Source organism: Oncorhynchus kisutch, linkage group LG11 (assembly GCF_002021735.2).
Source record: "Oncorhynchus kisutch isolate 150728-3 linkage group LG11, Okis_V2, whole genome shotgun sequence".
NCBI lineage: Eukaryota > Metazoa > Chordata > Actinopteri > Salmoniformes > Salmonidae > Oncorhynchus > Oncorhynchus kisutch.
In genome coordinates, this window is record NC_034184.2 from 73,757,084 (window position 1) to 73,782,328 (window position 25,245).

At 45.5% G+C, this 25,245-nt stretch overlaps 2 protein-coding genes across 6 annotated transcripts in view; one reads left to right on the forward strand and one right to left on the reverse strand.

Moving 5' to 3' along the window:
- Positions 1-14,593, forward strand: part of LOC109899268 (high affinity cAMP-specific 3',5'-cyclic phosphodiesterase 7A) — a 28,102-nt gene extending 13,509 nt beyond the window's left edge. For 2 of the 5 annotated variants that reach the window (XM_031836316.1, XM_031836315.1), the window contains 12 exons: positions 2,535-2,595; positions 4,103-4,135; positions 4,586-4,675; positions 8,042-8,223; positions 8,342-8,405; positions 8,711-8,907; positions 9,066-9,197; positions 11,991-12,082; positions 12,203-12,347; positions 12,479-12,575; positions 12,654-12,734; positions 12,848-14,593. In XM_031836316.1, the coding sequence (XP_031692176.1) occupies positions 2,535-2,595; positions 4,103-4,135; positions 4,586-4,675; positions 8,042-8,223; positions 8,342-8,405; positions 8,711-8,907; positions 9,066-9,197; positions 11,991-12,082; positions 12,203-12,347; positions 12,479-12,575; positions 12,654-12,734; positions 12,848-13,164 (1,491 nt within the window). In that variant the 3' untranslated portion in view covers positions 13,165-14,593. The remainder of the gene's footprint in view (positions 1-2,534; positions 2,596-4,102; positions 4,136-4,585; positions 4,676-8,041; positions 8,224-8,341; positions 8,406-8,710; positions 8,908-9,065; positions 9,198-11,990; positions 12,083-12,202; positions 12,348-12,478; positions 12,576-12,653; positions 12,735-12,847) is intronic. The other 3 variants (XM_020494333.2, XM_031836317.1, XM_020494334.2) reach the window with 2 other exon arrangements.
- A 382-nt stretch (positions 14,594-14,975) lies between these two features.
- LOC109899270 (mitochondrial fission regulator 1-like) lies at positions 14,976-24,881 on the reverse strand. Its single transcript, XM_020494335.2, is given in 10 exon segments — positions 14,976-16,168; positions 16,283-16,345; positions 16,496-16,640; positions 16,642-16,686; positions 16,806-17,061; positions 17,439-17,659; positions 17,838-17,980; positions 19,231-19,332; positions 23,733-23,835; positions 24,776-24,881. Coding segments are annotated over 9 exon segments (1,086 nt in total). The 5' UTR covers positions 23,796-23,835; positions 24,776-24,881; the 3' UTR covers positions 14,976-16,120.
- Between the last annotated feature and the right edge of the window lie 364 nt (positions 24,882-25,245).

The window sequence follows — 25,245 nt, forward strand, 5'->3', positions numbered from 1 at the left end:
GGTACAGGCCAGATCAGACACGCCAGCAATAGCTGTCAGCCAAAGGGGGGGTGTGTGTGTTTGTGATTGAAAAGGTTATATGCAGTAGTTTGGGGTCTTTCTGCTTACGGTTATGCCAGTCTGTTTATCCCCCCGCCCACGCACACAGGGTGGATATTACTCACACGCTAAGCGCTGGTGCTGTGTGTGAACACAGTGGCGTGTTGACAGTAAAATACTGCACCACAAGCCTGTTTGCAAGCCGGTCAAATATTATCTTGGATTGGCCGTCGCCGTCATGGGAGCTTAGAATTAGAGGACACTTAGGGTCAGAGAAAGACGGACACACCCAGAGAGAGAAGGGCGTCTGTGACGACAGTTTGGTGGAGACGAACCCTGATCCTTATCTGGGTTTCTAAGTGGTTACAGTTGGACGTGTGTGTGAGATGGTGGTTGTTAAACTGGTTACCATAACTCTGGACTGTTTTTCAGATGTGATCAATCCCAATGGGACTAGGCCATAACAAGCTGCTTAGACATTTTGTTAATAATAATTCTGTCACCTTCAGTTGACACCCATAAGCACCAATAAATTGCTGTTTTTAACAGCCTCTCCACTGCATTGTGAGGAGAATATGGCTTCAAAGCGTTTTGTTTTTCATTCGAGAGTGGAGCCCAGAGGGGATGAGCGAGGGAGAGAAATAAACAGAGTGAGGGAATGAAAATGGCTAAAGTATATCATGAATGCAAATGAGGCTAAGCCGATTGACGTCACGGGCCTGAGTGATGTGCCATCTGGGGACACCCTGGCTGGAGGGGAGGAGAGCCAAGGCAAGCTCAGCCCAGGGAGGGGGAGTCTTGTGGGGAAACTAGCTCTGGAGACACCACCCTCCCCTCTCTGGATCGTGTGTGTGTGTAGTGCAAGGGGAGGTGAGCCAAGACCGTGTACAGGCCTGGGCATCTGTCTGTGGGTGACAGCAGGTTGAGGATATCCCCTGTTACTGCAACCTGCTGATTAGGGCCAGGCACCAGTGTACACCTACTAGGTAGATGGCTATATCTCTCTTGCTCTCTAGTATTGTCCTAGGTCTATGTTTGTGTGCATTTTTGAAAATAAGTTTGACTTGGCTGTATGAATACTCCTACCCCCCCCCCCCCCCCCTCTTGGCTGTATGAATACTCTTACCACCCCCCCCCCCCCCCCCCCCTGGCTGTATGAATACTCTTACCACCCCCCACCCCCCACCCCTTGGCTGTATGGATACTCTTACCCCCCCCCCTTGGCTGTATGAATACTCTTACCCCCCCCCCCCTCTTGGCTGTATGAATACTCTTACCCCCACCCCCCTCTTGGCTGTATGAATACTCTTACCCCCCCCCCCCCCTCTCTTGGCTGTATGAATACTCTTACCACCCCCCCCCCCCCCCCCCCCCCCCTGGCTGTATGAATACTCTTACCACCCCCCACCCCCCACCCCTTGGCTGTATGGATACTCTTACCCCCCCCCTTGGCTGTATGAATACTCTTACCCCCCCCTCTTGGCTGTATGAATACTCTTACCCCCCCCCCCCCTCTTGGCTGTATGAATACTCTTACCCCCACCCCCCTCTTGGCTGTATGAATACTCTTACCCCCCCCCCCCCCTCTTGGCTGTATGAATACTCTTACCCCCCCCCCCTCTTGGCTGTATGAATACTCTTATACCCCTCCCACTTGGCTGTATGAATACTCTTATACCCCTCCCACTTGGCTGCATGAATACTCTTACCCCCACCCTCTTGGCTGTATGAATACTCTTGGCTGTATGAATATTCTTATCCTCCCTCTTGGCTGTGTGAATACTATTACCCCCCCCCCCCCCCCCCTCCGTGTGTGTGGTAGTCTCGCTGCCACTGTCTCCCCCCTCTTTCTGTCTTGCGTGCTCGGTAAGCCTAGTGTCGTTGGGAGTGTTGTCTGCTGCTGTCCTAATCAGCAAGCAGCTTTGCTCTATCGTCACGGTAACAAGAAGCCTATTACTGGGGAAATGAGGTGTGATTAACTCTTAGGTTTTACCAGATGGACATCTCAACCCAGTCTGTCTGGAGCAGCATGTTCCCCCTACATGTAGTACAGAGCTTCCCACACCATATATCCCACCAGCTCTCTCACTACACGCACCGTGCATATGTCATGTGTACACACGCGCTCGCACACGCTCCGTGCATATGTCATGTGTACTCACACTCCGTGTGAGTGTTTTCTGCTGCTTACGCAGCGTGCATGTTTCTCACACTGGCTGATAAATAGATGGAGAGTGTGTGTACCATCACAAAGAGGACTCACGTTGTGGGCCTGTGTGAAAGTCTATCAGTTGAACCCAACCGTTCAGCAGCCTAACAGTCCTCAGCAGAATGAAATGGATGGTTGAACCCAGATGACTTTAGTAGACGGAAGGCCAGCACCACTCGTATTATTCAAGTGTTTAACATCGTTGCATATTTCTCTGGTTCTCTTCTGATTTACCAATATCTTGGAAGCATAAATGTTTAGTTTTTTTGTCTTTCCTCTCCTTCAGAGACGAGGGGCCATCTCGTATGACAGCTCAGATCAGACTGCTCTGTACATTCGTATGCTCGGTAAGTACTGCCCCCTGTCACATACAGCACACACCAACTAGCGTTATGCTAGTTACTGTGAGTACTGTCCCCACCCACACTCACTCAGCAGCACCACCAGCCATTTTGTTGTAGTACAACTAGCATTTTAATACTAGCAACTATAAGTACAGCTCACTGTCCCCGCATTTACAATGAACAGGCATCAGGCCTCTAGATTGCACATCAAGGAAAGGGTTGAAATATTGTTGTTCTTGTCATATTACATAATAGCTTAAGTAACAACGTAAAAGGGATAAATACATTTTAGAAAGGGATAGAGGAATTCAGGCAGACAGAGATGGATGCAGAGGGACTCACTCGTCTGATCTCTTTGATAATCTCTCCATCACATAAGGTTTAAGTCATGTCTAAGTTCGTCCAGGCCAGCCGTTGGGCCACAGAATTAAGCCTCTGAATTTTGAGCAGATTTACTGAGGCCGAGGTTTAATTCTGTGTTGTGCTGGGTACATAGGTCAGTGGAATGTTCTGGGTCCTCTGTGGGGATGCTAGGACTCGATTTAGACCAGTATGTCTGTGTGGTTGTTTGTAAGAGTCTGTCCTGTCTTGTTGGTTATGTATATATTATGTTGTCTACACTGCCACGTAACATTTGGGGATAATAGTTTATTGAGTTGGATTTTGCCCTGCCTACCCAGCAGTCAGTCTAGCAGACCAGACCAAGACAGATTAGACCCTTATGCCTGTTATGTTGTCATGGGAGATTATATACATAGGGCCAGGCGTTTTCCAGGAAATACTCTGGGCCCTGTTTATAACCTACAACTGGCCAAGTCACTGACCTCACTTCCTGTCTGGAGGAAGCTATGATGGCTTGTGCTGCAAATAGTTTGATTAACTATTTTCGGATACAATTCTGTTCGAAGTTAACTTAGATTTAAAAAATAAATAATTCAACACCGATTACTGACATCTTCAGTAGTTCAATCATCTCAAGAAGACTATTTAAATGACCATTTTAACTCAATGATGTAACAACAATTTGCTGCTACTAGCGTTCCCCTGGTTATCTCTGGCTCTAGTATTAGGCCTACTTTGAGAGCATGTGTTTTTGTGGAGTTGGTGGATATTAAAATGTATAATAAGAGGTGTTGCAACATCTCAGTTCAGGACATGTAGGCTATTTGCCAGGGCCTGTGATAAATTACTAGGCCAGTCTGTCATACAGTGGGTTTAAAAGCATTACAGCGTAGAGGTCAGTGTACATTGCAAATCAACTGTGTGACCCATATTCCCCTGACGTCAAGGCCCGCTGGCACATAGAATGGGAAAACGTGACTCTCCACATCTCATCACACATTTTAAACGTGCAGCTCTCACACAGACACCAAATGACTTTGATGTGTGACTGCATGTATATCTGAGTTTGTGTACATCATACATACCTTTTTGTATATTTAAATGAAATCTGTGAAAGCTGTATGTGACCATCCTTTAATGGTAATTCCCAGTTTTGCTATTTTGCTAGGGGCTTGTGTTATATTCAAACAGCTGTTCCCAAGTAAGTAAGCTGGTGGGAGTGAGACTGTACTGAATGACTGATCTGATGTACAAATCAGTGCTGAAGAGCTGCATTAGCCTGTCAGTCTGACTATGCTGCTGAATGACTCACCTAGGAGACCAGTATTGACTGGGTTGCCTGGACCAGTACCATAGCAATAGTCAGTGTTCGCCTCTGAGTATGAAGCACAAACCTGTCTGCTGTAGGTTGCTCTGCTGCTCTGACTACTAATACTAGTGTTACTGTAGCCTTGCCTGGCATTGCATGCTCAGCTGTTCCTAGTTCCTTTAGTGGTCTACATGCTGCTGCCCTTTGGAGAAAGGGAGAGGAGGAGAGGGAGAGTGCATGTGTGTGAGTACAGCATGTTGGTGACCTGTGTGTGGGAGCGCTCTTTCTCAACTGTACGTTTCATGACTCTTGAGGACATGTGTGCATCTTGCTTCCCTCTAGGAGATGTTCGAGTGAGAAGTCAGGTAGGATTTGAACCAGAAGGAAGAGGTTCCTATCCGTACCTGTGCATTGACTTCCGGACCCTACACTGTGAGTATGAACCATGACGACGTATTTCCTCACTGCCTAGTAGTTGTGGTGTGACTTTCCTCTAGTTACCCTCACTGATCAGTTAAGAGATGGTACCGGCATACAGCCCTGCCCCTGTGGGTACTACCGGTCTTAAGTCGGTAGATCTGCTACACCTGACAGATGTTGGTGAATATCTTATTTATTTCACACACTGATTAGTTGACATCATTGTCTTTATGTAAATAAGTCAATGTGAATAATCCTTGTGACTGAGCAGGGTGGGGTACTGTTCTAGTTCAGGAAGTGGATTGATATTTAATTTGGACAAAGTCTTGTAGAGAAAATACTGTGACATTCAGTTCATGACTAGAAAGTTGTAATCTGACCGCCAACCCTGAATGTGAGTCCTGCTACGTTAGTGACTCCCAGTCCAGTGGAGTTCTCTCTCTGACAGACGTTCCATGTGTTCAAAAGTAAATGCCTTCCTCGGGAATGCTGACATGCTTCCTGAGTTGTACCATGGCTTTTCAGCCATGGTGAATGTGTCCACTGACGAAGCATGACTTGTGACGTGTGTGTGTGTGTGTGTCCAAGCGGTAGGCTAAGTGTAGGCAGTGTAAGTGTCCATCCTCAGGCAGTGGTGTTCATAGTTGACCAGTCTTGAATCCAGAGTGACCTCACAGGAATGCAGTGTGTATGTACATCAATCATTTGTCCACTTCTTTCATTCTTATTGATTACATTTTATTGGTTTCGTCAGTCTTCTTATTGGTTTCGTCAGTCTTCTTATTGGTTTCGTCAGTCTTCTTATTGGTTTCGTCAGTCTTCTTATTGGTTTCGTCAGTCTTCTTATTGGTTTCGTCAGTCTTCTTATTGGTATCAAATCAAAGTTTATTTTTCATGTGCACCGAATACAACAGGTGTAGCCTTAGTGAAATTCTTACGTGGGGGGAAAAAAACACCTGGCACAATTGGTTAGGTGCCATTTCACAATTCATCAGTATTCTTATTGGTTTCCTCAGCGTTCTCATTCACATATTGAACTTTTTGGACATTTGGATAGCTCTTCGTCTCAATTATAAGTCCACCCAAACATTCGTGCAACATTCCTGATTTTAAGATTTGGAGCAGATGTCTGTGACTCTAGTGCCTGGGGATTATCAAGCAGAGTACATTACTAAATGATTAGATAGACCTCTACTGTGTAAACCAGACATGCCATGTCAACCCTCTGTTTCTTTCTGTACAACAGGAAACTGTTGAATCTATCCTCTCTGTTGTAAACCTTGTACTGCAAGGGGTCCTCGGCCATATCCATGTTTTTGACGACAAACATTTTATGACCATTACTAACAGATAACAAAAAATGGCTATGGAATAGTTGAGGGTGTAATACAATGTTATAATATTAATTCACAATTCATGCTCTTACCCCTTGGTAACATTGGCCTGGGAGGCTCACAGGGATATTGGTATCCACTGTACGCCATACATTTTTCAACTTAAAGGCCCAGTTTAGTCTGAGGTTGGAATAATACTGAAAATTGATGCCCTTTTTAGTGTGAGACCTGTTTGCTTGAAGTTTCAGCTGTTTTGGAGGGTTGGAGTTTTGGCCTGCCTGGTGACATCATAGGTGGTACATTAGAAAGAGTCCTAAACAGGAGGTTGGTGACACCTTAATTGGGGAGGATGGGCTCGTGGTAATCGCTGGAGCGGGAATAGGTGGAATGGTATCAAACACACAGTTTCCATATGTTTGATACCATTCGCTCCGTTCCAGCCATTATTTTGAGCCGTCTTTCCCTCAGCATCCTCCACTGCTGCTAGTTTTCAGTTCTCTCCTCCTCACTCAGACCACTCCCAGACAGTCCCAGCAAAATTCTTGCTTGAGAAATTGTACTTCGCTAAGAAGGTATTTTGTTTATTTCTTACCATTGTGTAATTGAAAACAGTCACAGTAAGGTACTTAATTCTTTCAATATATTTTTTGGCAATGCACTAATTTTAAGCTTTAAAACTGCAAAATGTTCTTTGTCTCGTGACAAAATGTGTAGAATTGCAGGACATTTGCTTAAAAACGGCACATTTTTCTCTCTGATGCCAAGAGATGGGCCTTTAATGTTCCTTCCCAGGGCCTGAAGGTTTGTCCGGCCATGCACTGCCAAAGTCAATCAGTGGTGGAAAAAGTAACCAATTGTCATACTTGATTTATACTTTAACTTCTGATACTTAAGTATATTTAGAACAAAATACTTTCAAGTAGTATTTTACTGTGTGACTTTCACTTTTACCTGAGTCATTTTCTATTAAGGTGTCATTACTTTTACTCATCTCAAATTCATTATATTAAACAAATCAGACGGCACGATTCTTAAAAAAAATTTTTTTTAGGAATAGCCAGGGGCGTACTTCAACACTCAGACATCATTTACAAACAAAGCATTTGATTAGTGAGTCCGCCAGATCAGAAGAAGTAAGGATGACCAGGGATGTTCTCCTGATAAGTGCGTGAATTAGTTAATGTTCCTGTCCTGCTAAGCATTCCAAATGTAACTAGTACTTTTGGGTGTCAGGGAAAAAGGTATGGAGTAAAAAGTACATTTATTTTCTTTAGGAATGTAGTGAAGTAAAAGTAGTCAAATCTAAATTAAAGTACAGATACCCACAAAAAGACTTTAAAGTACTACTTAAGTACTTTATACTACTTAAAAAAAAAAAAATACATTTAAAAACATTACCCCCTTTTTCTCCCCAATTTCATGGTATCCAATTGTTGTAGTAGCTACTATCTTGTCTCATCGCTACAACTCCCGTACGGGCTCGGGAGAGACGAAGGTTGAAAGTCATGCATCCTCCGATACACAACCCAACCAGCCGTACTGCTTCTTAACACAGCGCGCATCCAACCCGGAAGCCAGCCGCACCAATGTGTCGGAGGGCACATGGCAACCTTGGTTAGCGCTCACTGCGCCCGGCCCGCCACAGGAGTTGCTGGGGGGGGGGGGGGGGGGGGGTTGGGACAAGGACAAGGACATCCCTACCGACCAAGCCCTCCCTAACCCGGACGACGCTAGGCCAATTGTGCGTCGCCCCACATAACCGGCCGCGACCGGGAGGTCCAACAGAGCCTGGGCGCGAACCCAGGGACTCTGATGGCACAGCTGGCGCTGCAGTACAGCGCCCTTAACCACTGCGCCACCCGGGAGGCCTAGTACTTTATACTACTGGTCAAAGTAACACTCCTTGTATTCTAGTTTTATATCACCTGAGTTATGAGGGGGGTCCCTGATGAATTTGCTATAACAAAAAGGGTCCTGGACCCAAAGTTTGAGAACCACTGTTTTAAACAACTCCAATGTTCTGAATAAACCCTTGTGTTTTCAGCCTGCTCAGAATCTAGTCTTATCCCTGGTCCTGGCTTCATCTCGGCTGGGCCCGTGTCTGGTAGGCGGCTCCGCAGACTGCTCAGCTTCCAGAGATACCTACACTCGTCCCGTCTGCTCTGGGGAACAACCCACCTCAACCCCCTCCACATCCTGGATGAGGACTACATTGGACAGGCCAAGGTCTGATGCTCACGCAGACCATACGCTCTGAGCCAATCATACACTCGTATGCATACACAATTCATGTTTATGTGCATGGGTTAACACAGACTTACATGTACATGTGTTTCTCTTGCAGTGTATGCTGGAAAGGGTCGGGAGCTGGAATTTCGACATTTTCCTCTTCGACAGATTAACGAATGGTATATTTCTAACAGATGTCCACTTTTTCTCCCAGAGCTTTACCTACATTTTTGTAATGTCCTCATCCTCACAGAATGAGTGTGACATGACTGCATAGGCCTGCTTTCAACTCATCAGACAATGATGCCCTCTGGTGTTTGTTTTGCTGAATGCTGTGTAGAACTGGGATGTTGGGGACTCTTAAGTCATTCTCCATAGATTTTCATTGCAATGCTAAACTCCACCACAAAAAACACAACTACCCGCCCCTGAACACTATTCCTGACAAGCTCTTAAACTAAATCTCACATCCCTCTCCATGCAGGAAACAGCCTGGTGACGATGACCTTCCACCTCCTGAACCAGTATGGTCTGCTGGAGCTGTTTCAGCTGGACATGGTGAAGCTGTGGCGCTTCCTGGTCATGGTGCAGGAGGACTACCACAGCCTCAACCCCTACCATAACGCTGTGCACGCTGCCGATGTCACACAGGCCATGTACTGCTACCTGCGAGAACCCAAGGTAGCAGACAGATTGACCGTGCTAGTTTTCTGTTGTACAGAAAGTATTCAGAAGTAGCTTAATGGGTGTTTGAACTGGACTATCCCACTGAGTTAAAGCCTAGGCATTTGCTCCTGGAGCCGATAAAAATTGAGCTGACATTCCCGGTCTCTCCATAGCTGGCCAAGTCCCTGACGTCCTGTGACATCCTCCTGGGCCTGCTAGCAGCTGCTACTCATGACCTGGACCACCCGGGAGTCAACCAGCCTTTCCTCATCAAGACCAACCACTACCTGGCCAAGCTCTACAGGGTGAGAGCCCATAGCTGGAGCAGTCCACAGCTACTTTAGAAGCCATATTAGACCAGAGGGTTATACTACAAAGCAGTATCACTGAGTTGGCTAACTATTGATTTTCTGGTTAATTAAAAAGATAAACGTGGGCCTCCTGAGTTGCACAGCGGTCTAAGGCACTACATCACAGTGCTGAGGCGTCACTACAGACTGGTTCAATCTCAGGCTGTGTCACAGCCGGCCATGACCGGGAGACCCACAAGGTGGCGCACAACTGGCCCAGCGTCGTCCGGGTTAGGGGAGGGTTTGGCCGGACGGTATTTTCTTGTCTCATTGTGGCGGGCCGGGCGCCTGCAAGCTGTCGTCAGTTGGAAGGTATTTTCTTGTCTCATTGTGGCGGGCCGGGTGCCTGCAAGCTGTCGTCAGTTGGAAGGTATTTTCTTGTCTCATTGTGGCGGGCCGGGTGCCTGCAAGCTGTCGTCAGTTGGAAGTTATTTTCACCGACACATTGGTGCAGCTTGCTTCCGGGTTATGCGAGCAGTGTGTCAAGAAGCAGTGCGGCTTGGTAGGGTCGTGTTTCAGAGAACGCATGGCTCCATCTTCACCTCTCCCGAATCTGTAGGGGTTTACAGCCAGCGACGAGGCTGGAGGGGGGTTTACAGCCAGCGACGAGGCTGGAGGGGGGTTTACAGCCAGCGACGAGGCTGGAGGGGGGTTTACAGCCAGCGACGAGGCTGGAGGGGGGTTTACAGCCAGCGACGAGGCTGGAGGGGGGTTTACAGCCAGCGACGAGGCTGGAGGGGGGTGTTTACAGCCAGCGACGAGGCTGGAGGGGGGTTTACAGCCAGCGACGAGGCTGGAGGGGGGTGTTTACAGCCAGCGACGAGGCTGGAGGGGGGTGTTTACAGCCAGCGACGAGGCTGGAGGGGGGTGTTTACAGCCAGCGACGAGGCTGGAGGGGGGTGTTTACAGCCAGCGACGAGGCTGGAGGGGGGTGTTTACAGCCAGCGACGAGGCTGGAGGGGGGTGTTTACAGCCAGCGACGAGGCTGGAGGGGGGTGTTTACAGCCAGCGACGAGGCTGGAGGGGGGTGTTTACAGCCAGCGACGAGGCTGGAGGGGGGTGTTTACAGCCAGCGACGAGGCTGGAGGGGGGTGTTTACAGCCAGCGACGAGGCTGGAGGGGGGTGTTTACAGCCAGCGACGAGGCTGGAGGGGGGTGTTTACAGCCAGCGACGAGGCTGGAGGGGGGTGTTTACAGCCAGCGACGAGGCTGGAGGGGGGTGTTTACAGCCAGCGACGAGGCTGGAGGGGGGTGTTTACAGCCAGCGACGAGGCTGGAGGGGGGTGTTTACAGCCAGCGACGAGGCTGGAGGGGGGTGTTTACAGCCAGCGACGAGGCTGGAGGGGGGTGTTTACAGCCAGCGACGAGGCTGGAGGGGGGTGTTTACAGCCAGCGACGAGGCTGGAGGGGGGTGTTTACAGCCAGCGACGAGGCTGGAGGGGGTGTTTACAGCCAGCGACGAGGCTGGAGGGGGGTGTTTACAGCCAGCGACGAGGCTGGAGGGGGGGGGTTTACAGCCAGCGACGAGGCTGGAGGGGGGGGGTTTACAGCCAGCGACGAGGCTGGAGGGGGGGGGTTACAGCCAGCGACGAGGCTGGAGGGGGGGGGGTTTACAGCCAGCGACGAGGCTGGAGGGGGGGGGTTTACAGCCAGCGACGAGGCTGGAGGGGGGGGGGTTTACAGCCAGCGACGAGGCTGGAGGGGGGGGGTTTACAGCCAGCGACGAGGCTGGAGGGGGGGGGGTTTACAGCCAGCGACGAGGCTGGAGGGGGGGGGGTTTACAGCCAGCGACGAGGCTGGAGGGGGGGGGTTACAGCCAGCGACGAGGCTGGAGGGGGGGGGTTACAGCCAGCGACGAGGCTGGAGGGGGGTTTACAGCCAGCGACGAGGCTGGAGGGGGGTTTACAGCCAGCGACGAGGCTGGAGGGGGGGGTTTACAGCCAGCGACGAGGCTGGAGGGGGGGGGGTTACAGCCAGCGACGAGGCTGGAGGGGGGGGGGTTACAGCCAGCGACGAGGCTGGAGGGGGGGGGTTTACAGCCAGCGACGAGGCTGGAGGGGGGGGGTTTACAGCCAGCGACGAGGCTGGAGGGGGGGGGTTTACAGCCAGCGACGAGGCTGGAGGGGGGGGGTTTACAGCCAGCGACGAGGCTGGAGGGGGGGGGTTTACAGCCAGCGACGAGGCTGGAGGGGGGGGGTTACAGCCAGCGACGAGGCTGGAGGGGGGGGGGTTACAGCCAGCGACGAGGCTGGAGGGGGGGGGTTACAGCCAGCGACGAGGCTGGAGGGGGGTTTACAGCCAGCGACGAGGCTGGAGGGGGGGGTTTACAGCCAGCGACGAGGCTGGAGGGGGGGGTTTACAGCCAGCGACGAGGCTGGAGGGGGGGGGTACCACTTGGATACCACAAAATTGGGGAGGAAAAAGGGGCATAAAGATGAATAATAAAAAAGCTAATCTTAGATATCAATTAGCCCAAACCCATTACAAGCTTATCTTTCCTAAAAAATTAAATGTTATATCAGAATATTTAGGACAACTTTTTGATCCTGCTTTGTAGTATAACCCTCTGGCTAACGCTATGCTGTCATGTTGGCCAAGCTCTAGAGGGGAGAACGTAAAGCAATCCAAGCTCCTGTAGCTTTAGACCTGGCTGGAGATCAATAGATGGCCATGTAATGTTAAGGTCCATGATTGAAGGCAGTTAGTAGCTCAAGATGACAGCATTCTCAATCTGTCTCTGGTCTGTAGAACTCCTCTGTTCTGGAGAACCACCACTGGCGGTCTGCAGTAGGTCTGCTCAGAGAGACTGGCCTGTTCTCCCACCTGCCTGCTGAGGAAGGGTCAGTCATGTTCTTTTTCCAGTGCCAAACGGTTGATCAATGAACGTTACTCTGTTAAAGAGCAAGGTAATGAGTTGGTTGTTGTAGTATACATTTTATTTAAACTCATGAGCTCATCAGGCTGAAGATGGAGCGCCAGCTGGGTTCTCTGATCCTGGCCACTGACATCAGCAGACAGAACGAGTACCTGGGGAAGTTCAGAACACACCTGAACCAGGATGACCTGTGCCTGAGCAACGCCAGCCACCGACACTTCATCCTCCAGGTCAGTTACCAGCTGGACCATAGGTTTAGAGTTGGGCCTGGGGAAACTGTCGTAACTAACCAGTAATTGTGGCTCTTAGTTGTGCATGGGGAAACTGTAGAACTGGCTGTTTTGTCTCTAACTCATTGCAGATGGCTCTGAAGTGTGCGGACATCTGCAACCCCTGCAGACCCTGGGAGCTGAGCAAACAATGGAGCGAGAAAGTGACTCAAGAGTTTTTTCACCAAGGTAGCCTCTCAATAATCTCTAATTTTCTCTTCACCTATCCTGTTGATTTCTGATCAGTGTGTGTCTATCCCTCTGTAGGAGACATTGAGAAGAAGCACAAACTTGAAGTCAGTCCACTGTGTGATAGCCAGAGAAACTCAATGGGAAACATTCAGATTGGTAAGTTATGATGGTTTCTAGGTAAGTACTAGCTACATTCCATTGATAGAACCAGAAGCTCTATTAGGCCTGCCTTTCGAACCCTGTGTGTCTCCCTGTCTTCCCTTCCCCAGGCTTCATGACGTATGTGGTGGAGCCTCTGTTTGCCGAGTGGGGTCGGTTCTCTGACACACGTCTGTCCCAGACCATGCTGGGCCACCTGGGGCTGAACAAGGCCAGCTGGGGTGGGTTAGTACAGCAGGAGCGGCCATCGAGCCCCGACGAGCTGGAACCTAGCAGACCTGCCTCCGTCACCATGCCAACGCCTGCCATCACAGAAGAGTCAGAACCAGAGTCTGCCTCTGCTGTGGAACCCATAGCCGTCACCACGGCAACAGCCACGGGAGCAACCAACTCCAAAGAAATACCTCAGGGAAGGAAAGAGTCCTGACACTCCACGTTTGCCCTTACAACCCTGACCCTTAACCCCGGGCCTCACCACACTGGGTGGTGGAAGGGGCAGGGTGTGGACTTCAAACCCCACCCCCCCCCCCACCTGAACTTTAAGTTTGTTGCTTTTGCGTCCCATCTTTGACAAACCACTGATTTGATTTTTAATTCCTTTCCTTGACATGGAGAAACACCTAGATACCTCATTTGGCTACTGCTGTATTTTTATTGGCTTGTTTTATTTATTTGTCCTCTGAAGTTTTGGCCTTACTAATTTGACACTATTTTTGGTGGCAAAGTGAATCCGTAACTGAAGAATACACTTTTCTAGTTGAAGTGCCATTTTCAAACCAAGTTCTACAGGATGCTTTGAAAGTCATTGAGAAGAGGCTCTCTAAAGACTGCACAGAAATGACATGGTGTGTGTTGATTTTATAACGAATCTTCTTCCTTGTGTAAAAAAAAAAAAAGACATGCCCAGTCCTTTTGCTGCCTCTATGAAGACTGTTTACAGACGTCTTTGTTGTCACATCGAAATGAATCATTTCGGTTCCGCCTTCTAAGCACAGATGTGAAGAAACATTAGCGTTTGAACTGTCGCCCCACTGCTGAAGTCGAGCACAAAGCCTCCGTCTGACAGACGGACAGTCACCAGATGCCATAAAGGAAACACCACCTGTGCTCCATTGTATTCCTCTTCTCCTTGCACTCCCAAAAGACTGACATGTTGGACACCGCTTCTGTTCTGAAAGAATTTGGGACAGACGGAATGGTATTCTAGAATGCAATGGTATTGTAGAATAGAACCAATATGAAAAAGCATTATTGTAGACTGTAGAGCATGGGTGACCTCGATCTGTCACCCTGTATCCTTTCACACGCATCTCATCTAAACTCCACAATGCAACTCGCTCAGGGTTTTGCCAATCTCTATCCCAAGGTATAGGTTGGACTGTAGTAGTTTAGCTACCTGGTAAACATGTTTACGTCTACTGAATGGGACTCTGTCTCATCATAGCCACATGCAACCTAGAGGACTGCTCTACCGATGCCTTAACTATGCACAAACTACGCTAAGTGACCAAACCAGCTTCTACTACTCATTAAGTGCATCGTATGCTTGCACTCTGATCCCCTTTGCCTTGTGTGTAAACTCAATCCTTTTTTTACATGGAAACATTCCATGTAATGTAGGTGTTTTCTGATTCTGTAGACGGCACAGATGTTTTGAACAATAACAGGTGCTTTTTATTTGAGCTGATTTGTCATTTCGCTGTAAGACTGTTGATAAACTGTTTACAATTTTTTTGCAGCAGCCATTTTGGGAAGATGACTTCAGTATCAAGCCGTTTTGTAAAGGCTTTGCTGTGTTGACCTTTTGATACATGCCTGTTGCAGTTTGATTAATAAAAACAGTTGACAAATTTCAATGATCCAATTGAAATTCAGTGTTCGGCATCAAACAGGGCTGTATTGAGTGATACTCAACATCGCAGCTTAATGTAATGAATAGAGCTGACATGACAGGCAACTCTGTTCTACATCATACCGTTCTGAACATGGAGCTTCAGGGCTCGACTATGTAGACTGAAAGGCTCCCATGTTAGCGGAGACCGCATTCACGTCAACTCATTTGGAATGACCTTTTTTACATTTCTGTAACACTTCAGTGATCGATTGTAAGAGCCCTCGGTCATTCATTGTTCAACCACTCAAGGTCTCTGCTTGTGCACAGATTACTATAAAATGTGCAAACAGTTCCTATTTACCTGAAATGTATCTTTGAGAATTGGGAAAAAAACATTTCATGCACACAGTCATTGGTTTTATTCTAGGTTTGTCAAATGTGGATGACATTTCCCCTCACACAATCCCTATGTTAGGGTTCTAAATCAAGTATTACTGACAGTTGTCCATGTTCCTTTATACTCCCACCATGCAAAGGTTCAAAGCTTAGTATTTTTCCCATGAAATAAACTGGCCAATGTCTTCAATTGTTTACCATCAGTGGAACTGGTTACGGTATGAAACTGTTTAACATGAAGACATTTTCTGTGGTTTAAAAAGAGGAATCCAGCTGGTCATGGAGTAGCATTACCTCAGAATGGGCTTGTCATGGATCTGGAACTAATAAAACGTCCTCCTGCCCAGCATCGGTAAGTAATGAATAAAATGACTGGTAGAGTATCCCTGTTTTCAGACTGGCTAAAGACTGTAGATTAGTGTAAGTTTGGTCCGGAACTTGTCCCAGTACAACTCAAAGCGATCTAGTCTACAATTAAATCAACCATGGACGCTTTGATAATTGGTAGCAACTATGACTTGACAAGTATTAACTAGAAATAAATTTAACCGACTAGGATGCAATTTACAAAAATATTAAATTGCCTATTACACAAGTGATCCCTCTTCTCTGCATACATCTCTATCCCTAGTAAGAAGTAGACAGCAAAGACCCAGTGAGGCAAAAATAAATACAACTGCCTTAAAGGACATGCAAAATGGATAAGCCTTTGTCTCTGTGCATTTAAGAAACCATTCAATCCCCTTTAATACATGTAGTTAACAGTTGAGGAATGTTAGGATTTTGTAGTGTTCGACTACATCCAGAACACACACGGGTGAATCTCATTGGAATTTAGTTGTGGTACAAAAATCTACATTAAAAGAAAATCTGACAACCAATCTTGGACCGTCCTAATTTAAGATCGAAGACTTCGAAACTGGCATCAATTTAACAAAAATAGGACATTTTAAATGAAAGTAAAAAAAATAATTACATATGGTATGTTATCAAAGTGCAAGAACTGAAGACTGAGGCAATATTGTTGGTGAGTAGGAATAGAGAGCAGATTGATTGTATATCTAGTCAAACAACATGGCCATCCAGAGACGGGTGACAAAACAGGTTGATAAGGCACTTAAGTGTCCATGGAGGTCAAACCATCTCTGGGTGCTCAGAGGAGCTTTCTCTGGCCAGTAGATTTCAACATGTGCTGCCCAAACTACAGGTCAAGTAAAAGAGACAGGAGCAAATTAGTTTCCAAACTCGCATCAAATATTAAGATCAGATTACTTTATAAAATCTAAGATTTTAGTCATGCTTGCACTTCTCTTACCATGGGTGTCTCTGGGTGTAGTTTCACTACAGGGGCTGGGGTTTTCAGCCAGTGCTGCCTTACCTAGAGGCCAGAGAAAGTTAAGCAAATGACAACCCAGACACACAATAGCCAGAAATTCACAGATTAAGGTTTTACAGTGTAGTTTGAAACTATAAGGCCCAAACTGGGGATTCATGGCTGATGTAATAGTAGTATCAGTGTTGCTCTTACCAGGGGAACCTGTACTTTGTCAGCCTTGGGGAATTCAGAACAGAAAGGTTTCAGTTCAGAGGCTGGGAAGTCAAACTCTTTGTTCTCATTGCTGTTGTGGCGATAGCGATGGGCGAACTTGCGCTTCAAGGCATTAGCGATGAGATGCAGCATCTGTGGGCTCACTAGGCTTGGCTTGGCTCTCTAGCCGGCTGGACAATAATACACAGGAAGGGAAAATCTGTTTTAGCTGGAAATTAGTCAAGTTTTCAGTTAGTAAAACAGTTGTGCCCATCTTCTAATGTAGAAGTCAGACGAACATGGTGCCCACCTTTTAGCGGGGCGTAGCTTGACTTTGCCGATGTCTTTAAGCACATCCAGCATGTTGGGGACCTCTGCCTGTTTGGGCTCCTGGTCCAGCAGTGTCTGGCCATCTGTCTTCTTCCCACGGCGCTCCTGGATGAGGTCAATGACCGAGAAGCTCCGCTGGAATCCCATGAGTGGAGGAGGTGGAGGGGCGCAGAGTGGAGGAGGTGGAGGGGCGCAGGGTGGTGGAGGGCAACCTGGGGCAGGAGGACCACCTGGGGCTGAGGTGAAGGAGAGAACTTGGTGAGACATGTATAGCTTAGACAATTAGGCCATAAAGCTTCCATCTTCAGACAGAGGTCATTAGAGGAAAATGTAGAAGTACTGCATCTTACCCAGCAAATTTGATTTAACTAGGCAAGTCAGTTAAAATTCTTATTTACAATGGCGGCCAAACCCCAACGACACCGGGACAATTGTGCACCGTCCAATCACAGCCGGTTGTGAAACAGCCTGGAATCTACCTAGGGTCTGTAGTGACACCTACCACTGAGATGCAGTGCCTTAGACCGCTAGGAGTTGTTTGAACTTTGTGTGTTTGTTTAGAAGATTATTTCTTTACCCTTTAGTGTGTGTTCCGGGGTTCTCTGTTCCATACCTGGTGTCTGTGCGTTCTGCTCCTGGGTCAGTACTATCTGTGCGATCTGGGCTCTGAGTTTGGCCAGCTCCATCTCCAGAGCACTGATCTTCTGGATGGCCTCATCGTTGCTGCGGGTTTGACCCTGGGGCTCTGGCTCGGCCTGGTGCAGGCTGGGTAATGATCTACGTCTGGGCTGAGGCGGGTGAGAACGGAACATGAGCCCGGACGGTGCTTCTGACCTGAATGGGACCAATGGTAAACAAGCACCATATTAGAAGAGAGGAAGATGTTATAGTTAACACATGAGCAAAGGAACTGCCTAATGAGCAGTGTATGGGTCAATAAACAGTAGCTTTCTAAGGGCAGCATCACAGCTTGAGAAAGTGTGGCCGTTCCACGGCCCATTCCTCTTCTTACCTCAGTCTTCCAAATCCAAACCAGTCATTTTCATCTTCCTCCTCTTCCCTGTCGATCCAGACAACATCAGCCAAAGAGGCAACCAGTCCATTCTGTCTCCCAGCACTGTTCAGGACACTACAGTCTTCAGTGTAAAGATTGAGCTGAGACACAGGGCAGCCATATTAAACAATACACCTAAACATTCTCCTTACATACCAGAGGATTGGGTCAACAACAAAAAACTCAGTCCTGTTTAGCCACACACGTGCTATTCTCATCGTATGACTCAAAACTGCATTCACACTACTTGGAAATGTATTCTGACAGACATTAGATTTTTTGTCAACCAAAGCCAACGGAGAGCATTCACGGTACAAGACGGCAACAAGGCCGATCCTTATGCTGTCTATCAATAGCCTGTCAAGTCAGATTCTTATGCTGTCTCTAAAAACTCAGCATAGGAAAGGTAAGAAAACAGAAGAAATAAGGACAGTGGATAGTCCTAATAAGAGGACCTTTGGTATGCTACCAGAAATGTGTCAGCAGCACAAGGTTACTATTACAGGTTTCCAGGTGAACTGACCTAAAGCAGACAATGCATTCCTCACAGAAAGGAAGGACAGCTAGAGAGGGAGAAAGAAAACAGTGTTGAAATGACAAAAACTGAATCTAAAGATTGAGAACAGGGAACTAACATGACGACCTAAATAAACTTTAAAAACAACTGTTCCTGTGACTAATGCAAAAATGTTTTTGTTTTTTTACCAGACTTATGTTTTATCTAAACATTCAAAAGGCCCCGTAATGCGTTTTCACCAAATTGGGGCAAATGGCAAAAGCAAAAAAAACTCTTTGGTCCTTTAAAAACCTTCTGAATGTAAAATAGTGTACTATAACTTGAAAAATAAATAGGACCCTGAATGACATATTGATGTTTCCAACATTAGGGCTGTTTTTCTAAAGAAGTTAAATACACTTTGTTTAATTTATTTTGCCATGACACTAATGAGTATCACTATACTGGCATCGTCCCAGTCCTACTAATAATCCCAAATAATCAGCACGTAGGTTCATTATTTCCATTCTGTTTAGAGTTGGAGCATCAAAACAGATGAACAAGTAGGAAACCACTCTTGATGAAAGTGACTTAACCATTAGATCAGAATACATCAGGCCAGAACGCTAAGAAAACATGACACAAGGCTTGGAGAGGACAGAGTCACTGTAGCAAGTGCTGACAAAGTGATAGTTATTGAAACAATGTCACACATAGATCATAATCTGTCAAAGTATGTCAGCAGACAGTCTACAAAGATTAGTATCAATCACTTTTAGTTCTATAACATGTCATTGATCATTGGAGACTTCCGACATAGTATGCCTGCCTTCTCTGTCGCAGATACAGTCTTACCTGAAAATGGACCCTGGGGCATGGTTTAAGGGGAAGATTGGTGGCTATTCTTCTCACAATACTCCTTGAGGACCCATACGCCTTGCCTGAAAAGCCAAAGTCCTGCCAAAAATAAACACATAAGCTTATGGTTATGTACTACAACCAAGATAATGGGTACGTCACAATTAAATCATGCCTTAAAGACAGTATAGTGAAAGAGCCATGAGGACAAGATGTGCAACATGGAGACTTTAGTGATCCACAAATAACATATATAGTTGAGGTGGGAAGTTTACATACACTTAGGTTGGAGTCATTAAAACTCGTTATTCAACCACTCCAGAAATGTCTTGTTAACAAACTATAGTTTTGGCAAGTCGGTTAGGACATCTACTTTGTGCATGACAAGTAATTTTTCCCAATTTTTTATTTCACTGCATCACAATTCCAGTGGGTCAGAAGTTGACATACACTAAATTAACTGTGCCTTTAAACATCTTGGAAAATTCCATAAAATGATGTCATGGCTTTAGAAACTTTTGATAGGCCAATTGACATCATTTGAGTCAATTGGAGGTGTACCTGTGGATGTATTTCAAGGCCTACCTTCAAACACAGTGCCTTTGTTTGATATCATGGGGAAATCAACCAAGACCTCAAAAAAAAATGTGTAGACCCCCACAAGTCTGGTTCAGCCTTGGGAGCTATTTCCAAATGCCTGAAGGTACCACGTTCATCTGTACAAACAACAGTACACAAGTATAAACACCATGGGACCACGCATCAGTCATACCGCTCAGGAAGGAGGTGCGTTCTGTCTCCTAGAGATTAACGTACTTTGGCGCGAAAAGTGCAAATCAATCCCAGAACAACAGCAAAGGACCTTGTGAAGATGCTGGAGGAAACCGGTACAAAAGTATCTATATCCACTGTTAAACAAGTCCTATATCGACAGAACCTGAAAGGCCGCTCAGCAAGGAAGACACCACTGCTCCAAAACCACCATAAAAAAGCCAGACTACGGTTTGCAACTGCACATGGGGACAATGATCGTACTTTTTGGAGAAATGTCCTCTGGTCTGATGAAACAAAAATAGAACTGTTTGGCCATAATGACCATTGTTATGTTTGGAGGAAAAAGGGGGAGGCTTGCAAGCCGGAGAACACCATCCCAACCGTGAAGCACAGGGGTGGCAGCATCATGTTGTGGGGGTGCTTTGCTGCAGGAGGGACTGGTGCACTTCAAAATAGATGGCAACATGAAGACAGAAAATGATGTGGATATATTGAAGCAACATCTCAAGACATCAGTCAGGAAGTTAAAGCTTGGTCGCAAATTGGTCTTCCAAATGGACAATGACCCCAAGCATACTTCCAAAGTTGTGGTAAAATGGCTTAAGGACAACAAAGTCAAGGTATTGGAGTGGCCATCACAAAGCCCTGACCTCAATCCCATAGAAAATGTGTGGGCAGAATTGAAAAAGCATGTGTGCGATCAAGGAGGCCTACAAACCAGTTACACCAGCTCTGTCAGGAGGAATGGGCCAAAATTCACCTGACTTATTGTGGGAAGCTTGTGGAAGCCTAAATGAAACGTTTAACCCAAGTTAAACAATTTAAAGGCAATGCTACCAAATACTAATAGAGTGTATATAAACTTCTGACCCACTGGGAATGTGATGAAAGAAATAAAAGCTTAAATAAATCCCTCTACTATTATTCTGACATTTCACATTCTTAAAATAAATGGAGATCCTAACTGACCTAAGACAGGGAATTTTTACTAGGATTAAATGTCAGGAATTGTGAAAAACTGAGTTTAAATGTACTTGGGTAAGGTGTACGTAAACCTCCGACTTCAACTGTATACACGCATGACTAAGTCGGTTTGGATAAAAGCATCTGCTAAATTTTGATCTCAAGAAGCTTTAACTTTGTCTAGAGCCGCACGCTGCTTATGAATATACTGTAAAAAAAAAAAAAAATACTAAAAAGTCTGATCGGTGACAGTTGAGATGACAGATATCTGGTCTAACCACGATAGGGCTGTGGCTGTCACGAAATTTCCCCAGACGGTGATTGTCAAGCAAATAACTGGTACTTGACCACTAATTAACAAACGCATTTAGCATCTCCAGGCTTCCACACATAGCCTACAAGCCACTGATGCTGACCTTTGGAACATCTACCATTTTAAAAAGTAATACATCCATATAATATAGTCTACACTATCACAATAAGTCCATTATTTATTTTAGGCAAGTCTAAAGAAGCATGATATGAAGAAAATGTTGTCTATTTCAGAAGAACAGAACTAGTTCACTAGTTCCTTTAGTAGACAAGATTTACTTAGAATTCCATGGAATTATTTTCTAGTATGGAGAATACAATTAAACAAAGCTGAATAAAATAGAAAGGATGTTTTCTCCAAACGATTTGAGGGAGTGCGCACATGCAGCTATTCATTGTTGAGCAGTTAACAAAGAAACAGGTACTCCTGTATGCTTAATTTAGAGTTATTAATGTAACTTGTTGTACAAACATTGGGCTATACTTTTTGATTTTTAATACATTGCAAGGCTGCATGAGCTCTGCTTTGTTTTGTTTTTTTTGCGCAGGCTGTACACAACATCAGTCACTCATTTGACAAGCACCTGTAAGCTTGAATTTCATGGCAGCATCCCCTTAGTGTGGCTGTAATGTACCCTAAAAAAATATATCTATGCCTTTTCCAGCCAGTGTCTGTTAAGCTCCCTTCTCCCCGAGTGCTCCAAAAATCACCTCTCACTCACATGGCTCTCCATCACGTGATTGGGTCTTTCTCACAGGCTACAAAAGACCGACACACACATTGGGGACACAACTGCACGCGTCCTTATCCAATTCCTAGGTGCATATTGAAGATATTGGAAGAACTGTCCACATTTGTTTCGTCAGCCAACAGGATGAGTAGACCTGACGAACAACAAAAGCACTATCCCATGTCAATGTACTATACCCCATAGTACAAAAGTTGACCTACTCTATTCTGTGCGAGAGATAAATATTCCAAACATAGTCTGGGACAGTTGTGGGATGCAATAGAGCCCAAATTAATACAACAAAAAAACTTTTTTTTAAATGCAATGTGGCTGACGCAACAGATCAGAACGTTAAGCTTAAAAATCTTGTTAAGCCATTACGCTATTTCTTCACATTATAAGCACAGCAATGCGCACACGGTAGTAGGCTATAAGCGCAAATGTTCCATTATCGTAAAACATCATTATCAAAAGTGACCGCAAATCTAATTATACATGTTATTATAAAAGGTGCCTTTTGTTTTTTCCAAAAATGGTTTCTCTCGTCTCATCGCTGCAATCCCCCAATGGGCTCCGGGAGGCGAAGATGGAGTCATGCGTCCTCCGAAACATGACCTGCCTAACCGGCATGCCACAAGGAGTCGCTAGAGCAGGATATGTCAAGTAAAGGCCCACCAGTCAAACCCAATTGTGCACCGTCCTATGGGACTCCCAGCCACGGCCAGTTGTGGCACAGCCAGGGAAATGAACTCGGGTCTGTAGTAACGCCTCTAGCACTGCATGCGATGCAGTGCCTTAGACCACAGCACCACTCAGGAGACCCATAAAGGTGCATTCTTATGGTTTAAATGATCTTCCCCAAACTTGAAACTTACACGCTGTTTATGTATGCCAGTTAGGCTCTACACCCTTTGTAAATTGGATTAATGTGCATAATTTTAATAAGTTATTTGGCCACTTTATTTGTGATACAAAACTTATGGCCTATGGGTTAGGCTACAAGAGGTGTGGGACTATGAAAAATAAGAGACTTTTTTTAATGCTGGGAATCATTCACAAGTGATAATATATAATTCATAAGTGATAGGCTAATATTGTCACCCATCATACTATTCTTGATTTAATCTTGTCTTCACATAAACTAAACAATATATGTGTGAAATTAGTTTCGATTTAGAATGGACCATTATCATGCACCTGTCTCAAAACAGGGGAAAAAAAATACATGTCAAATAGTGAATGGAGGACGCTTTTCCTGTGGTTCATTTTCATGCCAGCCAGGTAGGCTATACACCTGTTGAAAATATAAGCAATGTGCTTAATATTAGAAAACGTAATAAATATTGTAGGACTAGCCTATAGAAAGCTGATGGGATCCTCCTCTTTTTACGAGACCATCACTCTGTTTCCTCACACAATTGTATAGCCTATAGAAATGTTGCACAACATGAGCTCATGAGCTCTCATGAAGTGTTTGATTAGATTTTTCAAATACATTTGCATTGATGTCAGAGTGATTAGAGGGACAATAGAGTGCTGAGTACCAGGCAGTGAGCAAGTTCAGTAGGCTACTAATGACCAGCATCAGAGCTTGGAGAAACCTAATTACCATGACTAAACGCTCACATGGAATTTGACTGCCGGTGTGGCGGTAAATACTGTCACCACACCATCCCTAACCATAGCAGTCTATTTAAAAATAAAATAAAAAGCACATACCAGGTTCTTTTCTATCCTTGTATTTTCTTGACTCATTCTATCGATGCGTTTCAGAGAGGCCATTGTAGAGTAGTCCACAAAAAAGCATCTTCTCTGAGGTATTCTGGGGCAATAAAGAGGGAGACAAAACAGGGAAAATACCTGTAGTTAGTTTGAGCAACAACACCAAGGCAGCAATATGTGGAGAAAACACAGGTCAGGGTTAGAGTCCGTTCCATATTCGTATTAAGAGTACTGACCCTCACAGATCATTAGACAGAGACTCAAGCTGTCAGTCATTATAGTTAAAGGTTTTCCCATGTGATAGTTTGTCTTCCTCCAGTTATTTTTAAGTTGTTCATTTTATCTTATCCTAGCCATCACCCGACTTCTCTTTGTATTCATAATAGTGATGACAAGTTTTATACCTGCTTTTTTAGGACCCTCTGGCTTAAAGCCCTCAAAAGGCCCCCTGGCTGAGAATAAATGAAAATGTTGATTTGACAGTTCATATTCTTGTGTGGCTACTGCTTGTCTGCAACGGCTGACATGCAATAATGTGCTTGATATGCAATACTGTACTTTAAACCTCATTGCATATCGACCAGTGCAGACTGTAGCTAGTTATTGTGTGTAGACAGACAACTTGCCAGCATCCCTGACATACGTTAGCAAGTTGCTGCGTGTAAATAGCTAACGTAAATCCTAAACTGTCTGAAGTAACTTAACTAGCGAGGGACGAAAGACAGTAACTGTTGTTTTTTTTGTGGTCTGTAAATATATATTGCGTGACAAACAACTTATAGTAGTTAAGTATCTTGCCATAAACATCTATTTCCATATGCAAGCATAGTGAATGGTTTGGATACCTATAACATGTTAGTTAGCTACCGGCTAAACTAACTAGCAGCAGCTAGCGAAACTTCTTCCTAACCAAGGGGTTGAGTGTTCCGTGGTGTACAGTTGGTTAACGAATCAAACAAAGGCTCACTGGGTTTTTAGCAGTAGCAAAGGCTAAATCATAACTACATTCGTAGATCGTATATGATCAAATAAAAACTTACTCGTGTCCTTACGACAACGTCCAATAACAGCTTTCTGTTCACCTCAAACAACCCTAAATGTTCACTTTTAACTCTCCTTAGTCCTGGCAAAGTGAGTAGGCGGGAACATGTTTATTTATTGACGAATGGGTTGGTAGATTTTTTTTATAAACCAATAGGCATTGAGGAATCGTTTAGATTGGGCGTGTACAATAACTTTATGATAATGTTATTGGTTGATTATAATGAATAGCAGCACATCAACTTGACCACCTGCAGTATTGTCAGAAAGGAGGCGGACCCACCGTCTTTGTCATTCGTTTTACGCCGTTAATGTAGCAAGTCTTGCATAACGTGGACAGTTGTGAAATGTCAAGTAACATTCATTAATTGTTAGTAGTTTACTGTCACTGTCTTTGTAGAATAATTTGGTCAAATACATTACATTATTGAATACCGCTACATTCAATCAAGGTCGTGACAATTTGCTA